The 19,113-nt window shown below is 44.2% G+C and overlaps 2 protein-coding genes across 5 annotated transcripts in view; both read right to left on the reverse strand.

Moving 5' to 3' along the window:
- LOC135517624 (rab GTPase-activating protein 1) overlaps nucleotides 1–19,113 on the reverse strand; it is a 127,098-nt gene that overhangs the window by 30,243 nt on the left and 77,742 nt on the right. The gene's annotated exons all lie outside the window — the stretch shown is intronic.
- On the reverse strand, nucleotides 179–8,035 carry LOC135517623 (probable G-protein coupled receptor 21). Its single transcript, XM_064942101.1, has one exon. The coding sequence runs from the start codon at nucleotides 5,762–5,764 to the stop codon at nucleotides 4,673–4,675; it is 1,092 nt and encodes a 363-aa protein (XP_064798173.1). The 5' UTR covers nucleotides 5,765–8,035; the 3' UTR covers nucleotides 179–4,672.

Here is a 19,113-nt window from a genome sequence, read left to right on the forward strand (position 1 = left end):
GCCGGCTAGCTCCTCTGGCTCCAGCTAATAGGCTAGCTAACAGGCTAGCAAAAAGGCTAGCAGTCTATCGGCTCCAGGCAGGGAGCTAAGAATAACCCACATATGAAAGAAGCTCTTCTTCAGATGAACTTTGCCTGATTTCACACACAATGTACAGGGACCTGAAAGACTGAAGATGTGGTGAATTGCTGATCCCTGGTATTCTATTTGTGGTAACGATAAGTCGATAGCGCACACAAACACGTGTCCATCATGTACAGGTATGCATTTGTGGTAACACTGACACACACTCACGCCCATATAGTGTACAAGCTCGGTGAGCCCACAAGCACGTACACGTTTTCATAAAGCACAAAGCAAGAATAACAAGCAGGAAGTGTGATTCCTTTAGATAAGATCACATTTATTTGCTCAGTGCAGAATAATATACCAGAATAGAAATATCTCAGGACAACTCTACAACATGACATCATTACAAGGGCTCGTGGTACCGAGTTAGTTAACGAGCCTTAAATAACACGGAGAACATGATTATGTTTAAGCCCCCGCAACATTCAGTTTACCCAGCATTTGCGACGAAATAATCTAAACATTGAAGAGAGTTCAACCAATGTTAAACATTAAATACATTTTTTTTTTTTAAGTCACATTTTCAACCATGTTTTGGGACATTTCCAGCCAAACGGCCTTCTTGTTAATGCGTCCATTCTCCTCTTAATCTGATAAAGAGCTGAGCCACTTAATACAGTCGGGTCATGAGCTAACCATTAAGAGAGCCTGGCCTGACAATTTAGAGAATTAAGAAAATACATATGAGAAAATTCAATAAGGACATGCTGGATAACAGAAGGGAAAACAGTGCGTGTGTGTGTGTGTGTGTGTGTGCACCCTGTGTGCGTGGGTGTGTAGTCCTCTAGTAAAGCTTGGGCCACAAAACTGTCCCAGATTTGGCATGGACATTTCCAGCATCATATCAGGTCTCACAACGTCCTAATATGGCACTGTTGAGAGCAGGTCATCGTGGGAGTTTTGGAGTCACCCCGGGATCACTAGCCCTTTGATGTTTTCCCACAGGAAAAAGAAAAAGGACTTGCCGTGGTTCTTTGGCATTGAAATGTCCCAAAAATGTACATCAGCAAACAAGCCAAGCAAGAAACCTTTCTCACAGTTTTGCCCCCTTTCTAAAGAACCGTCAACTGACTGCTGGATTGAATAGAGTTCAACTAAACCGACACCTAGATGGGGATACTGTCAAACTCAAATACTGTTGAACTCCTATCTTCCTCAAAAGAAGAACGCCTGAATTATTTTTTAAATACACAACGATATTAGTAAATCCATTAACCTGAAAGCATGGAAAATGGTATACAAATGTAAGGAATTGTTTTAGAAGTACAAATCCACCTCATCGGAATACTAAGTGGTCAGTATCTGAAAAAATAAGAGCCTGTTTGAAAGTACAATAGTAGGAAACCCAATCGATATTTGGCATATGTCCGTGAGCAAATATTTGTTTCGAGAGAACTGAGCTGCCTGTCAGTATCCAACACACTAAAAAAGACCCAAACATTTATTAAAAATCAAATAAAAAATAACATAAAAACTATGCATTCGCACATCAAACATAGTAGCATACAAAGCACCCACACACACACACACACACACACACACACACACACACACACACACACACACACACACACACACACACACACACACACACACACACACATCCATCCCCAAAGGGCAGAAGAGTCACGGAGAAAGTCATGTGAAAGTAATAAAGCGGTGAACAACGTATGATGACTCTGAATATCCCCAACAGTTCAGGAACATCACATGGTCAATAGAGAGAAACAGATCTATTGTTTCAATAACCGGTGGTAAAATGTAGAGGAGGAAAAAAGATATATATAAAAAAAATTGTGTCTTGTGTTGACATTCTTCAATAAAACGGACAAAATGGAGGAACAATGAACGTATTGCACTCTGCCCTTTGGCTGCGCAAAGACAGTCTCCAAAAGTGTTTGTAGTTTGACAATATTTGAATTGTGAGCTTTCTTATTCAAATCACCTAATCAAATATATACAGTAGGGAAAACATGCATAAGACTATGTACAAATTTGAAATGTAACATGGAACTTTAGCCTACATAAAGATGAACAGCACTGTATTCATTGCAGAGGCAGCCTAACAATACAGTAGTCCAACTCAATGTCTGTCCATACCGTCATCACTGCAAAATTCCTAACATGAAAACTTCCAGAAAAAAATAACCCTAAATTGCACGTTAACTCTCTCTACATCTCTCTCATTCCATCTCGTTCTTTTTGAAATATATAACATCTAACACACATTCACCTTTGGTCAACTAAGAAAGTAAAGCTACTAAGTATATTGTATATTTGCTCCCAAATGGAGGAGTAGGCTACCATAAAACGAGAGAGAAAAGATTCAAGAGGCCAAAGCCTGTGAAAGGTCTAATAAATAACTAGTAAGATTGGACCGAAAACAGTTGAACATTGAGATCTTAATTTCTATCTGTTTCATTATACTGTAAAGTAATGCAGCCCTACAGGTTATTGTGTTACCGCATACATCCCAAATGCCACCCTATTCCCTATCTAGTACACTACTTTTGACCAGAGCCTTATTGGTCCTGGTCAAAAGTAGTGCACTATTCAGAGAATAGGGTGCCAATTGGAATGTATGCAATAACACAAGAACCTGTGGGGCTGCATTACTATGCAGACAATACTTTACGACACTTGGCCAGGGGCCGATGTTCCTCAGCTGACAGCAGCTCACAGCTTTCTCAACATTCACGGTCATTAACCCATGGCCAAACTATAATGCCGTCACGTCACCGCAGTTTAACAACTCACGATGACCTATGAGACATTCTATGCAACCTGAAAAAGCAGCACGTCCGCAAAAGCGGGGATCGCTTGAGTCTATTTTCCACGGCAGGGAAGAGCATTGCAGAGACGTCGACGCACAGAAACAAGCACATACTATCAAAGATAAATTCACAAATAATAACAAAAAAATTCATCGTGCACACATTAAAAGGTTTGCCATCGTATTTTAGGCTGCTAATTAACTCTTTTTTAACTTCCAACTTGACGCAATTGTTGTCGCCTAACCACCAAAGGAAATGATTCTCATCATTATCCTTTGTTGTTATGGCGCAACAAGCAACCTAGCCTCAGAGAAAGACGTATAATACTATACATCCCCCCAAGACATATGCTAAGTTAATTAATCAAATTCGTATGCTATTGTACGGCCGGGTAAGACGAATGATACTTTTGACCAAATCTTATAATCATATGATACTGTACAACCGCAATTGCATTCATAATGTAAAGTAATATAGCATACTAAAAGAAATGTCTCAGATTTATGTACAGAATAATACGAATTGCCCTGAGACCACGTTGAGTAACCAGATAATTGGAAGAGAAAATTTGACATCGAAAAAAAATATCAGATGTGGATGTTTGCTCACTCTTTCTTTTAGAAAGTCTCATCATAAAAATCTTAGATAATGAAGACAGTAAAGGTCACTAATCAGGCCCACTGGTATTGGCTTGTTAATACCGGATGCAACAGACAACGGGGCAACGCTTTGGAGATGATAAACTACTCTGAAACTCAAAACAATCAATTTTCAATCAATCTCCTGCTTTGACATAACGACCACATTCTCCTCATAAGTGAACTGGAACGTATTGTCTGTCTGCAATGTACTTTGGTTACAGAGTCAGACAAGCTCTGATGATAAGGAAGCTTGTTGAAACAAAAGTCATCCAGTCAATGATTACTCTGATCCCTCGGGAGTAAACTAGTCCTGGTGTTTAAATCTCTAAACAAAGTGGTCCTCCCTTTCTCTGACCGTACCTCTGCCTCAGAACAGCCCAGATATAAATGAATTATGAAGTACTTGCTTCTCTTCAGAGTTTGAGCTTGCTGCACCCTTCAGAGCACAATATTGTAAATATTCTGTTTCCGTGTTTAAATAAAATCCACAAGGGAAAACATTTAAATAAGTTATTGACAGCTCCCCTTAGCTCAGTATTAAAGTGTTTTTCAGTTTTTTTTTAAATTATGTGAGTACTTTGTTGCATTTAATACACTGTAGTCATGGCACAAATACACATTGTTTCACAAACTGCTAGGAAGATACAGTCTCAAACATATTTTTCCCACAAGAACATGTGTTCTTGTGTTCTTACAGTTTGTGTTTTTGGCAATTACTGTCAGAAGGGAGGTGTTCAATCAACTAACACTCCATCCACGGCAAAATGCTGACACAACATAGCCATTGCTCTGTCATCCGTAACTGGAGTCAAAGGTTAGGGTACTGTAATTCCACATCCTTATTCTGACTCTCACTCCCCCTCCATGTTCTACCACTCTCATGGCAGAGGCTGGGCTGTACTTCCCACGCGGGGCTCAAAACGCTCGGGTCCTGGAGCCGATCCTGTCAGAGCCAGCTGTGACCAGAAACGCAACCATCCAACAAACATCCAACTGTCTGGAAACAACCGTAGCAACACAACATCCTGTGAAGCCTGTTCCCCTTAGCTCAGCATCAACATGGGACACACTTAGTGCTTTAGCAACATGACACACTGACTCGACCGTCACACGGGTCTCTGGGAGGTCCTACACATGGCATGTGGAGCGTGTGCAGACTGGCCCCTGTCCGTGCCCCGGCCCAGGGCCAAAAGGATTCTTACTGTCCACACGCTGCACGCAGAATGAACATAGACGCTTTAAACCCTTCCGGAAGGCACTGTTGGTTAGACTATAGATCAGACAGTTACAGAAGCTGTTGCTGATAGCCAGCCAGGTGGTGAGGAACGAGGCGACGGGGTGACGGTAGATTCCAGCGCTCTCCAACAGGAAGTACAGGATGTAGGGAAGCCAGAGGAGATAGAAAACGCTGGTGATGCGAAACAGCACCATGGCGTAGCGTTTGTCCGTGCACGCCGGCGCGTGCTGCGGCTGGCCATCCTGTCCCAGAGGGCTCTCCTGTGGGCTGAAGCGGGCGCGGCGCTCGCTGATCTCCTTTGTGTGTTGCCGGCAGATACGGAAGATGTTGGCGTAGGTGAAGCAGACCGTCATGGCGGCCGGCACGTAGAGCAGCGCCACGATGAATGACGTGAAGAGCGGCTTTGTCCCCCACTCCATGGCACACCACTCAACCACATCGCCGTGGTAGCCAGGCTTCCCCCAGCCGAAGAAGGAAGGCAGGAAGATGAGGGCGGAGTAGAGCCAGATGAGGAGGATGCACACGCGGATCCGGCACGGTGTCACCAGTGTAGCATACGACAGCGGCCGCGTTATCGCCATGTAGCGGTCCACGCTGACGCACGCCAGTGACGCCATGGAAACGCTCTTCAACACGGAAACCATGTAACCAAACACCTTACAGGTGAGCTCTTCATCCAGGCCTTTCAGGTGGTGGAGGAGGGAGAGGGAAGGGATGAGGCAGCTGACCCCAACTAACAAGTCTGCGTAGGCCATGGTCTGGATGAAGGCGCTGGTGGTGTGGTGGTGGAGCAGTGGAGCACAGTGGAAGACAAAGATCACCACGAGGTTGCCAGAGATGATGAGAACTGTGAGGAGCAAGATGATGGCCACCTCTAAAAGACAGGTGTTGAAGATCTGGGAGTAGCCCATGTCTAGGAGGCAGAAAGGAGAGCCGCTCTGGTTCAAGAGCTCAAGGTCCAGCAGGTCCAAGGAAGAGTTCATCTTGCAGCCAGGGAGCCTTCTGAAAGCCCCTGGTCTGAAACCAGATCCAGAGACAGAGGACTGGAACTTGGCCGGGGATGGTCAATGGCTGGTCCAAGTCTTAGCTCAGCAGCAGACCAGGCCGGTGCCCCAAAGAGAGGAGCTGTGTTCCCTCTGCCATGTCAGCAGCAATGTTGAGGACTAGCCCTCGCCCACGATCAGCAACTAGGGAGTCTCCCAGGGCACCCCTCACTGCACAGACACAGACGAGTCACACAGAGAAGGACACAGATAGCAGAGGACAAATACTCTGGCAGGCTCTCATCCTACTTCTCGTTCTCTCCTCAGAAAAGACACAGCCAACATGTGCAGCGCTGTGTGCCTGCTGCATGAAGAGCAGGGGGGAAATATATCACCAAAAAGGTCAAACAACTTTCATAATCTTCGCTTACTATAGTACCGGTTTGTCTCATAAAAATGCAGTCACACGTTCCCCAATATAGCAGGTGATGTTTCCCAGCGAATGTTGTGTCCTCTCCTTTCAGTCTTTTTCTCCAAACACGGACAGCTCAGACGGATAGTGTCCAAAGAGTCGAAACCACCTGCTCTGCTAATCGCCGCAGGAACTTCAGCAGAAAGGAGAAAAGCACGGATATTGTCATCCACTCTTCTCACTCATGCTCTCCCGGTCTCTCACGCCGGGAACAGAGAGTATAAATGTTACATGTAAATGATTGAGGATGAAGGAGTAGCCTCAAGCAGGCGATTGGCATTTTAAACAGAGTCCAGGTCTCCTCAGAGAGGCAGCAGCGGCATATGGTGGAAATGAGAGAGCAGGAGCAGGCATACCGATGCAGAAACCCAGTCTCTCTCTCTGCTGTGGAGTTGATTCAGCCTTGTTTCTCTCTGTCTCTCTCTCCTTTGGGCTCTGTCTCTCTCTCTTTCGCTCTCTGTCTCGCGGTCTCTGTCTCTAAGTGAGAGACCGTCTCCGTCTCTCTGACTCAGTCTCGCTCAGTCTCACTCGCTCAGTCTCACTCGCTCAGTCACACTCGCTCAGTCACCACTCGCTCACTCACCACTCGCTCACTCACCACTCGCTCACTCACCACTCGCTCACTCACCACTCGCTCACTCACCACTCGCTCACTCACCACTCGCTCACTCACCACTCGCTCACTCACCACTCGCTCAGTCTCACTCGCTCACTCACCACTCGCTCAGTCTCACTGGCTCACTCACCACTCGCTCAGTCTCACTCGCTCAGTCTCACTCGCTCAGTCTCACTCAGTCAGTCAGTCTCACTCAGTCAGTCAGTCAGTCTCACTCGCTCGCTCGCTCAGTCAGTCTCACTCGATCGCTCAGTCAGTCTCACTCGATCGCTCAGTCAGTCTCACTCGATCGCTCAGTCAGTCTCACTCGCTCGCTCAGTCAGTCTCACTCGCTCGCTCAGTCAGTCTCACTCGCTCGCTCAGTCAGTCTCACTCAGTCAGTCTCGCTCAGTCTCACTCAGTCAGTCAGTCTCACTCGCTCGCTCGCTCAGTCAGTCTCACTCGCTCGCTCGCTCAGTCAGTCTCACTCGCTCGCTCAGTCAGTCTCACTCGATCGCTCAGTCAGTCTCACTCGATCGCTCAGTCAGTCTCACTCGCTCGCTCAGTCAGTCTCACTCGCTCGCTCAGTCAGTCTCACTCGCTCGCTCAGTCAGTCTCACTCGCTCAGTCAGTCTCGCTCAGTCTCACTCAGTCAGTCAGTCTCACTCGCTCGCTCGCTCAGTCAGTCTCACTCGCTCGCTCGCTCACTCAGTCTCACTCAGTCTCGCTCGCTCACTCAGTCTCGCTCGCTCACTCAGTCTCGCTCGCTCACTCAGTCTCGCTCGCTCACTCACTCACTCAGTCTCGCTCGCTCACTCACTCAGTCTCGCTCGCTCACTCACTCAGTCTCGCTCGACTCACTCAGTCAGTCTCGCTCGACTCACTCAGTCTCGCTCGACTCACTCAGTCTCGCTCGACTCACTCAGTCTCGCTCGCTCACTCAGTCTCGCTCGCTCACTCAGTCTCGCTCGCTCACTCAGTCTCGCTCGCTCACTCTCTCTCGGTCTCTGTATCTCTGTCTCTCGGTCTCTCTCTCTCTCGGTCACTAGGATTCTCTCTCTCTTTGTCTCTCTGCAGCAGGCAGGGCAGAGCCAGTCCACCCCCTGTTCCAACGCCAGCCAGTAAGCAGCTGCAGGAGCGCAAGTCTCCCTTGTCCCTCCCATGACAGACTGGCTGGCTGCACAGAGCATACCCCGACCGCCACTCCACTATCTCACTCCCACACACACACTCTCGCTCTCTCTCCTTAAACTCACACACACCACCTCTCTCATATACACACACACATCATTATTTAACACTCACTTATCCATACACACCTAGTAAGTGCATTTTGCTCACACCAGTCTGTGTTAAAAATGCAGAAAGCGCCAATTTCTCTCTCTATATATTTTTTTCAGACACGTTCAGGCTATATACCAAAAGTGGACACCTGCTCGTGAAACTTCTCATTACAAAATCATGGGCAGTAATATGGAGTTAAGACTTGCTTCCATTCAGCCACAAGAGCATTCGTGAAGTTGCGCACTGATGTTGGGAGATTAGGCCTGGTTTGCAGTCGGCATTCCAATTCATCCCAAAGGTGTTCGATGGGGTGTGAGGTCAGGGCTGTGTGCAGGCCAGTCAAGTTCTTCCACACCATCTAGACAAGCCATTTCTGTATGGACCTCACTTTTTGCACGGCGGCAATGTCATGATGAAACAGAAAAAGGCTTTCCCCAAACTCTTGCCACAAACTTGGAAGCACACAATTGTCTACAACACCATTGTATGCTGCAGCGTTAAGATCTACCTTCAATGGAACTAAGTGGACTAGCCCGACAAATTAAAAACAGCCCCAGACCATTATTCCTCCTTCACCAAACTTTACAGTTGGCACTATGCATTGGGGCAGGTAGCGTTCTCCTGACATCCGCAAACCCAGATTTGTCCGTTGGACTGCCAGATTCATCACTCCAGAGAACACGTTTCCACTCTTCCAGAGTGCATTGGTTGCGAGCTTTACACCACTAGGCTTGAGTACGGCTGCTCGGGCATGGAAACCCATTTCATGAAGCTCCCGACAAACAGTTATTTTGCTGACATTGCTTCCAGGGGCAGTTTGGCAGCTCTGGCAGGGCTGAAACTTGATACACTACTTTGTTGGAAAGGTGGCATCCTATGATGGTGCCATGTGGAAAGTCACTGAATTTGTTCTTAACTGACTTGCCTAGTTAAATAAAGGTCAAATAAAACTGAGCTCTTCAGTAAGGCCATTCTACTGCCAATGTTTGTCACATGGCTGTGTGCTCGATTTTATACACCTGTCAACAACGGGTGTGGCTGAAATAGCCAAATTCACTAATTTGAAGTGTCCATGTATATTTTTTTACATATAATGTACAGTTGAAGTCGGAAGTTTACATACACTCATTTTTCAACCACTCCACAAATTTCTTGTTAACAAACTATAGTTTAGGCAAGTCGGTTAGGACATCTACTTTTCGCAAGACACAAGTCATTTTTCCAGCAATTGTTTACAGACAGATTATTTCACTTATAATTCACTGTATCACAATTCCAGTGGGTCAAAAGTTTGCATACACTAAGTTGACTGTGCCTTTAAACAGCTTGGAAAAGTCCAGAAAACTATGTCATGGCTTTAAAAGCTTCTGATAGGCTAATTGACATCATTTGAGTCAATTGGAGGTGTACCTGTGGATGTATTTCAAGGCCTACCTTCAAACTCAGTGCCTCTGCTTGACAACATGAAAAATCTAAAGAAATCAGCCAAGACCTCAGAAAGAAAATTGGAGACCTCCACATGTCTAGTTCATCCTTGGGAGACATTCCCAAATGCCTGAAGGTACCACGTTCATCTGCACAAACAATAGTACGCAAGTAGAAACACCATGGGACCACGCAGCAGTCATACCGTTCAGGAAGGAGATGCATTCTGTCTCCTAGAGATGAACGTACTTTGGTGAGAAAAGTGAAATTCAATCCCAGAACAGCAAAGGACATTGTGAAGATGCTGGAGGAAACAGGTACAAAAGAGTCTATATCCACAGTAAAACGAGTCCTATATCGACATAACATGAAAGGCCACTCAGTAAGGAAGAAGCCACTGCTCCAAAACTGCCATAAAAAAGCCAGCCTATGGTTTGAAACTACACATGGGGACAAAGATCGTACTTTTTGGAGAAATGTCCTCTGGTCTGATGAAACAAAAATAGAACTGTTTGGCCATAATGACCATCATTATGTTTGGAGGAAAAAGGGGGAGGCTTGCAAGCCGAAGACACCATCCCAACTGTGAAGGACAGGGGTGGCAGCATCATGTTGTGGAGGTGCTTTGCTGCAAGAGGGACTGGTGCACTGCACAAAATAGATGGCATCATGAGGGAGGAAAATGATGTGGATATATTGAGGCAACATCTCAAGACTCCAGACAGGAAGTTAAAGCTTGGTCGCAAATGGGTCTTCCAAATGGATAATAACCCCAAGCATACTTCCAAAGTTGTGGCAAAATGGCTTAAGGACAACAAAGTCAAGGTATTGGAGTAGAGGTCGACCGATTAATCAGAATGGCCGATTAATTAGGGCCGATTTCAAGTTTTCATAACAATCGGAAATCGGTATTTTTGTCAGCTCAGGGGTTTCAATCTTGCAACCGCACAGTTAACTTAGTCCAACGCTCTAACCATTGCACTCCACGAGTAGCCTGCCTGTTACGTGAATGCAGTAGAAGCCAATGTAAATTGCTAGCTAGCATTAAACTTATCTTATAAAAAACAATCAATCATAATCACTAGTTATAACTACTGATCCAGTTTAGCAGGCAATATTAACCAGGTGAAATTGTGTCATTTCTCTTGCGTTCATTGCACGCAGAGTCAGGGAAAATGCAACAGTTTGGGCAGTCTGGCTCATTGCGAACTAATTTGCCAGAATTATACGTAATTATGACATACATTGAAGGTTGTGCAAATGTAACAAGAATATTTAGACTTAGGGATGCCACCCGTTAGATAAAATACAGAACAGTTCCGTGTTTCACTGAAAAAATAAATGTTTTGTTTTCGAAATTATAGTTTCCGGACTCGACCATATTAATGACCAAAGGCTCGTATTTCTGTGTGTTATTATGTTATAATTAAGTCTGATTTGATAGAGCAGTCTGACTGAGCAGCAGCAGGCCCGTAATCATTCATTCAAACAGAGCTTTAGTGCATTTTGCCAGCAGCTCTTCGCAAGCACAGCGCTGTTTATAACTTCAAGCCTATCAGCCTAATGGCTGGTGTAACGAATGTGAAATGGCTAGCTAGTTAGCTGGGTGTGCGCTAATACAGTTTCAAACGTCACTCGCTTTTAGATTTGGAGTAGTTATTCCCCTTGCGCTGCAAGGACCGCGGCTTTTGTGGAGCGATGGGTAACGATGCTTCGAGTGTGGCTGTTGTCGATGTGTTCCTGGTTCGAGCCCAGGTAGGGGCGAGGAGGGGGACGGAAGCTCTACTGTTACACTGGCAAAACTAAAGTGCCAATAAGAACATCCAATAGTCAAAGGTATATGAAATACAAATGGTATAGAGAGAAATAGTCCTATAAATACTATATTAACTTCAACCTAAAACCTCATACTTGGAATATTGATGTCTCATGTTAAAAGGAACCACCAACCTTCATATGTTCTCATGTTCTGAGCAAGGAACTTAAACGTTTTACATGGCACATATTTTACATGGCACATATTACTTTCTTCTCCAACACTTTGTTTTTGCATTATTTAAACCAAATTGAACATGTTTCATCATTTATTTGAGGCTAAATTGATTTTATTGATGTTTTATATTAAGTTAAAATAAGAGTTAATTCAGTATTGTTGTAATTGTCATTATTACAAATAAAAATTAAAAATCGCCCGATTAATCCGTATCGGCTTTTTTGGTCCTCCAATAATCGGTATCGGCTTTTTTGGTCCTCCAATAATCGGTATCGGCGTTGAAAAATCATAATCGGTTGACCTCTATATTGGAGTGGCCATCACAAAGCCCTGACCTCAATCCTATAGAAAACGTGTGGGCAGAACTGAAAAAGTGTGTGCGAGCAAGGAGGCCTACAAACTTGACTCAGTTACACCAACTCTGTCAGGAGGAATGGGCCAAAATTCACCCAACTTATTGTGGGAAGCTTGAGGAAGGCTACCCAAAATGTTTGACCCAAGTTAAACAATTTAAAGGCAATGTTACCAAATACTAATTGAGTGTATGTAAACTTCTGACCCACTGCGAATGTGATGAAAGAAATAAAAGCTGAACTAAATAATTCTCTCTACTATTACTCTGACATTTCACATTCTAAAAATAAAGTGGTGATCCTAACTGAACTAAAACAGGGAAATCGTACTAGGATTAAATGTCAGGAATTGTGAAAAACTGAGTTTAAATGTATTTGGCTAAGGTGTATGTAAACTTCCGACTTCAACTGTATATACCCAAATTTGACTTCTATAGGGTTTTGATAAGATATGTTGCTGTCTGCAGCCCTAGAGATGTTAATATTGGGTTATTTGTGTACTCCTATAATGCTAGTAGTGTAAAAAAAAGTACAATGCAACTCTTCCTCTCTTAAATGCCAGGGTAAGAGTTTCAGTTCCATTTTTATTCAATAAATGAAGTTAACGGAAATTCTGATCGCAATTGTGCCTCATTGTTTTACCCACTTTGTTCCTCACTAGCACAAACACTTAGATTCACATATTCACACATTTAGCATAGAGTTGAACTCACATCAGTGGATGTTATCTGTGCCTTGCGTCCTCTGGTCCGACCGAGTTGTTGCTGCACCAAATAAATACTCATGTGGTTTTTTTGGAGCCTGGCCATATGTACTGTTCTATTCATTCCCTTCTCAGCAGCCATGACAGGGCATTCCTATCACATAAACTATGGGAGATTCGGACTTCTGATCGGAGATCATAACGAGCCAAGACAAGAACAGGGCATTGGGAGGACACTGTACTTTTGTGCATCTTGTAAAGGACATTTATCGTCTCTTAAACTTCAACCGCAGACACCACAAAAACACTCAAATGACACTTCATTTTTTTCAGTCATTGAATGTCTTCCCGGTAAAGGGAAGGCTAGCACCTCCGTCTAACATGAAGCAGGAATGTGAATAAAACAATACCACATTGGCAGTTCAGACCATACTTCCACAGTTACATGATTAAGAATGGCTTATGTAATATGTATAAAATATAGCTAATGTCCCTCAGGGGACTCACTGTGCAAGATGAGTTTACATTTTCACATTCCTCCTCAAGGCCCTTCATTGTAGTGAGTGTATGTGTGTCTGTGCAGCTTGCGTGCGTGCGTGTCATCTCTTATGCACCTGCTCCTCATTAGGCTGCCAGATCACCAGATGCTGTTCCTTCATTTAGCTTCTTCTCTGAGGACCACAGTGTGTATGAACTGAAGACGCTCAGCACGCTCTGTTATGCTCCCTGCTTTCACTGTCTGCCAAAAGTAAAGATTTCAACCCTCGCAAAACTATGAATGAGGATGAAAGCCTTGTATTTGGTCATACTGAAGGAGCATGACTGAAATGTTACCTATACTGTCCCACAGTAACTGACTGCATTGTCTTTAGAGTTTAAACTTTCTCCCCTACCATCTGACTGTCAGACCAGTGTCTGCCTGTCTGTTTGCCTGCCTGTCCATCTGTCTGCCCGTCTGCCTTTCTGTCTGCCCGTCAGTCAGTCCATCTCTACCGCAGTCTCTTTCAGTCTGTCCAGAGACTGACATTAAGGTGTGAAAGGCACTTGCCAATCGGGCAAGTTATTTGTATTTTTGGGTTGCCCGAATATTATGATCACTTGCGCAAAAAAATGTAAACTAGCTATTTACATCCAGAAACACCATATACAGTATTGTTTTATTTTCCCCTACACAATGGGTAGGAATCTTGTTTTTTTTGGTTGTTATCAGTAAAAAGGATTCTCAGTGCAGGCTCAACTTTCCATAAATTGTCTGTCTTTCACTTAAACAATGGGAAGGAACCAGACAAATCAGTTTTTAGGAATTCCTTGCAGTGTGGTTGATTTGCCTGCCTAATGAGGCAACCTCAGAGCAGGCTCAACTTGCACTTTCCCCAGGAAATAGCACAACCCTTAATGTATTTTTGGTTGTTGTTATCAAATCAAATTTTATTGGTCACATTCAAATATTTTGCAGATGTTATTGCGGGTGTAGCAAAATGCTTTGTGTTCCTAGCTCCAACAGAGCAGAAATATCTAAAAATACACAACATAACACACAAATCTAAAAAGAATGGAATTAATAAATATAGAACTATTAAGACAAGCAATGTCGGTGTCCGGAGTATAAATATATACTGTATAAATGTGATGAGATGTATAGACAATATGGACAGTATATCTGAAGAATAGTATATGTACAGCAATAGTTAAATAGGATAGGCCTTGACAAGAATACAGTGTCTACTGAACATAAATATAAACACAAGATGCAACAATTTTAAAGATTTTGATGAGCTCCAGTTCAAATAAGGAAATTGGTCAATTGAAATAAATTCCTTAGGCCCTAATCTATGGATTTCACATGACTGGTAATACAGATATGCATCTGTTGGTCACAGATACCTTTAAAAAAAACAGTAAGGGTGTGGATCAGAAAACCAGTCAGTATCTGGTGTGACCACCATTTGCCTCATGCAACGCAACACATTTCCTTTGGATAGAGTTGATCAGGCTGTTGATTGTGGCCTGTGGAATGCTGTTCCACCCCTCTTAAATGGCTGTGCGAAGTTGATGGATATTGGTGGGAACTGGAACACACTGTTGTACACGTCGATCCAGAGCATTCCAGAAATGCTCAATGGGTTACATGTTTGGTGAGTCTGCAGGCCACGGAAGAACTGGGACATTTTCAGCTTCCAGGAATAGTGTACAGATCATTGCGACATGAGGCCGTGCATTATCTTGCTGAAACATGAGGTGATGGCAGTCGATGAATGACACAACAATGGGCCTCGGGACCTCGTCACAGTATATCTGTGCATTCAAATTGCCATCGATAAAATGCAATTGGTGTTCGTGGTCCGTAGCTTATACCTGCCCATAACCCCAACACAACCATGGGGCACTTTGTCCACAACGTTGACATCAGCAAACCGCTCGCCCACACGACGCCATACACGTGGTCTGTGGTTGTAAGGCAGGTTGGACGCACTGCAAAATGATCTAAAATGATGTTGGAGGCATCTTATGGTAGAGAAATTAACATTAAATTGTCTGGCAACAGCTCTGGTGGACATTCCTGCAGTCAGCATGCCAATTGCACACTCTCACAAAACTTGAGACACCTGTGGCATTGTGTTGTGAAACAAAACTGCACATTTTACAGTGGCCTTCTGTCTCCAGCACAAGGTGCACCTCTGTAATGATCATGCTGTTTTATCAGCTGCTTGATATTCCATCCACCTGTCAGGTGGATGGACTACAAAATTGTATATGATAACCTACAGCTGAGGAACAATGGGAAAGTAATTTTGCTTTGAAAGTTTATCAACTTTTGAGAAAATGGCTTTCGAATGTTTTGGTAGTACTATTGGAGAGACATTCTTTGTCTACACCCAAGCTAACTTGCTAGCTACTTCCTGACATCTAAGTGAGAGAGAACAGCTCACTGAACATTACTCGCCCTAGCAGAGCTGGTTAGGCTGTTATGTTATCCAGAGTGTTTGTGACTGCAACTGTGTTATCAGATTGTTCGTTCGTAAAATCAGAGCGTTTCACGTTCAGGGTGCACACCAGAATATCTGGCTGATTAGTAGGGTTGATCCCAACGTTCTGACCTTACAACAGCAGTCAAGCTAACGGGCAAACATCGGCTAGCTTGCTAGCTACTTCCATACACATAGTGAGAGAACACCCCCCTCTGACAATTTTACTTGCCCTGGCAGAACTGTTTAGGATGTTTTCATGTTATTCAGAGCATCGGTGACTGTAACTGTGCTGCTGGCAACAATTTTATTACGCTTTTTTTTGCCAACGTTTACTGACACCGGCCATATTCAACGGGTGTTGAGCGTTTGTAAATTCATCAGTTATTCTGCGCTCTCTGGCACACTCAAACGAGAGTGTTCTGAATTTGGAGTAGATGACCAGACTGAAGTTATGAACGCACGCAAAATGGTTTCTTGCATACTGGAGTATTTTGTTAAGACATGTAGCTTGATAGCTCGGCAGATAGCTAACCAACTAGGTTCAATGTTAGCTAGCTAACATTAGGCGCAAGCTAAGCAAATGGCACTGAGATACAAATAATAAGACCATACATATAACGTTAGCTAGTGAGCCAACCAATTAAACAATTAACCATAATTGTCACGTCCTGACCTTAGTTCCTTTTTTATGTCTCTGTTTTAGTTTGGTCAGGGTGTGAGTTGGGGTGGGCATTCTATGTTTTGTAGTCTAGGTTTTGTATTTCTATGTGTTTTTCCTGGTATGGTTCCCAATCAGAGGCAGCTGGCAATCGTTGTCTCTGATTGACAACCATACTTAGGCAGCCTGTTTTCCCACTATGGGTGTGGGTAGTTGTTTTCTGTTGTGTGTATGCACCAGCCAGAACTGTTTCGGTCGTCCGCTTTGTTATTTTTTGTTATTTCAGTGTTCATTAAATAAATATGGACACATACCATGCTGCACCTTGGTCCTCTCCTTCCAACAGCCATTACAATAATCACAACTCATGATGTTACTATCCTGCAATAAACTGCAGGTAGCTAACCAACCAGGTTCAATGTTAGCTAGCTAACATTAGGCTATAGCTAGCCAAGCAAATGGCTCTTTCTGTCAAAATTAGAAACATGTCATATCTGAAAATGTAGCTAGCTAGACTATCTTACATCATTCATCATTCACGCGTCTCCTGTCAGATGCCATGGTTGCCCTTAGTTTGAAGATGTAATCCGGAGACAGGTGTTCTCAATCTCTTTAGCTATCATTCGCGAATTCCACTGATTTCAGAACTCAGTCCTCCAGAAAGTGGGGAGCACCACTTATGCTGTTTTAATACACAATTTAAAGCAGCACTCGACAGGATTACTTAGACATACTGACCAGCTCAAATATGCTATATGGCAGAACAATCCCAACTCATCTCTCGGCATGTCCAGCCCACTCATTATCTCAGAAAATCATGGCTAGCGGGAAGTTTGCTGGCTTTTTCTGTGGCTAAACCAACTAGGCTTGTAATTTAAAAATTGTATTCGTATTTACGGATGGCATACAAGTTTGTTACTAAGGCACATGAAAGTTAATTTTGATTAAAAATAAAAGTTTTACGTTCAAAAGGCTGTCCTGTGAAGTAGTGACCTGCGACATACGCCTAGTTTCCTGAAACGGATCACATACGTGTTATTTCATCGTTTTGAGGTCTTCACTATTATTCTACAATGTAGAGAATAGTAAAAAAATACAAATAAAGAAAAACCCTTGAATGAGTAGTCCGTCAGTCCGTCTGGATATTGGTTTGCCTGTCTGGATGTGTGCCTATCCTTTCGGTCTGTCTGTCTGTCTGCCCGTCCATCAGTCTGTCTCTACTGCAGTGCAGGTCTGTCTGTGTTTGTCTGTGTGTATCTACTGCAGTGTCCGTCCGTCGTGGTCTGGATGACTCTCTTAGTTCTGCAGTCTCAGGCCTTGTGGCAGAGAGATGGATGTAGCCCAAACACACTCTCTCTATCACACTCACACCACCCTGCTGCACCTTCAGAGTCAGACACGCACCTTTCCCCTGTGCTTTGCTCTAGACACATTCCCTCAGGGTACATGCACCTGCTCAGCCTGCCACACCAGGGGTTAAAAGTAGAGGCATCTGAAAGCTGGGGAGCCGCTGGGCAACGCTGGGCTCATCCATTATGAGAGAGGGAGATGGAGGGGGAAGGGAGAGAAAGACAGAAAGGGAGAGGAAGACAAAGAGGGAGAGGAGGAGAGCGACAGTGAACTGCTCCTGATTCTCTCCTCTGGCTGGTGATGGGAGCAGGGAAAGGCGGGATGAAGGAAGAGAGGAAAGAGGGAAGGACGATGCCACAGCTGCACACAGGTTTAGCTCTTAGCTCTATCCAATTAGCTTGTCGAAGCAAAAGGCGACACTGGCACTGTGGCACACCTGGCTAGCGCTAGCTAGGTAAAGATAGCACAATCAGCTAGTGTCATCTACTGACCGAGTCAGCTAATTTTAAAATTGCAGCAACCTGCCGAGCTCGGTTCCTCCTGAGCATGTTGAAAACAAATCAAACCAATGCAATATCAACAGTGACACATTCAACTTTGACATGATAAACTATCTTTGTAAGATAATAAATGTAACATACAACAACAACATACACGTCCCTATGGGCAACAAGCCTCCTGAATTCTTTAAGACAATTGAAGACAAGACTGATCATTAGCGGTGTCAGAATGATGCTTCATGTACTCCCATGTAGTGTTGTTTTGCGTACGAGTGGTTTTGCGTACGAGGGGGGAATTATCTTATTGTCATGTTTTGCTGATGTTAAAAAAAGAATGATGCTTCAGGATAGTAATTCTGTGTTATGGTGGGCCTGGGGCAAACCCACAGACCGACTGGAGAGACCAGACTGGAGAGACCACAGGTCATTGTGGGAGCGTTTGTTTTCCCTCACAGCATGGGGTAAGGTGCCGTGCTTGGGGCTGAGCATCAGTAGACCAGCAGTAGCCCCGTGTCTGACCTCTATGGTCTCTGTTTATGGACAGAAGGACTGGGGCACATCTGGAGGCAGTATGGCTATACGGGCTGGGTGGGGTGGGTGTGGGGGGTCTTGTGTGTGTGTGTTCAGCCGCCCGCAGCTTGCCACAGAACGTGTAAAGACGGACAACGCTGCAAGTAGAATCCCTCTCAGTCCACTTAAATCACGGAGACCCTAATAAATTACATCATCAGACAAGCATATGGACAAGCATATGGACAGCACTAGACATTAGGATGAGGAGGTGGAGGAAGAAGAAGAGACAGAGGAGGTCCCAGTAACAGTTTAAGGCATGAGCAAGACATTTGAGCTGAACAAATTTGAAAGTAACATAGAATTAGCCCGAGTCCATTCTTGTTGGCGGATATTTTTTGTTGTTGCTGTTTTAAAGATAATTTCCTGCAATTCTACCCATTTTTACATGTCTTACATTAGTCTAACTTCCCTATCTAGCCATCATGGGATAGTAGTTGATCATCTGGACATTTCTGACAGGTTATAATTCATTTA

Source organism: Oncorhynchus masou, chromosome 28, assembly GCF_036934945.1.
Source record: "Oncorhynchus masou masou isolate Uvic2021 chromosome 28, UVic_Omas_1.1, whole genome shotgun sequence".
Lineage (NCBI taxonomy): Eukaryota > Metazoa > Chordata > Actinopteri > Salmoniformes > Salmonidae > Oncorhynchus > Oncorhynchus masou.

Bases quoted from the DNA above. Each gene is read 5' to 3' on its own strand.
- LOC135517623 (XM_064942101.1), bottom strand. From the start codon at position 5,764: ATGAACTCTTCCTTGGACCTGCTGGACCTTGAGCTCTTGAACCAGAGC.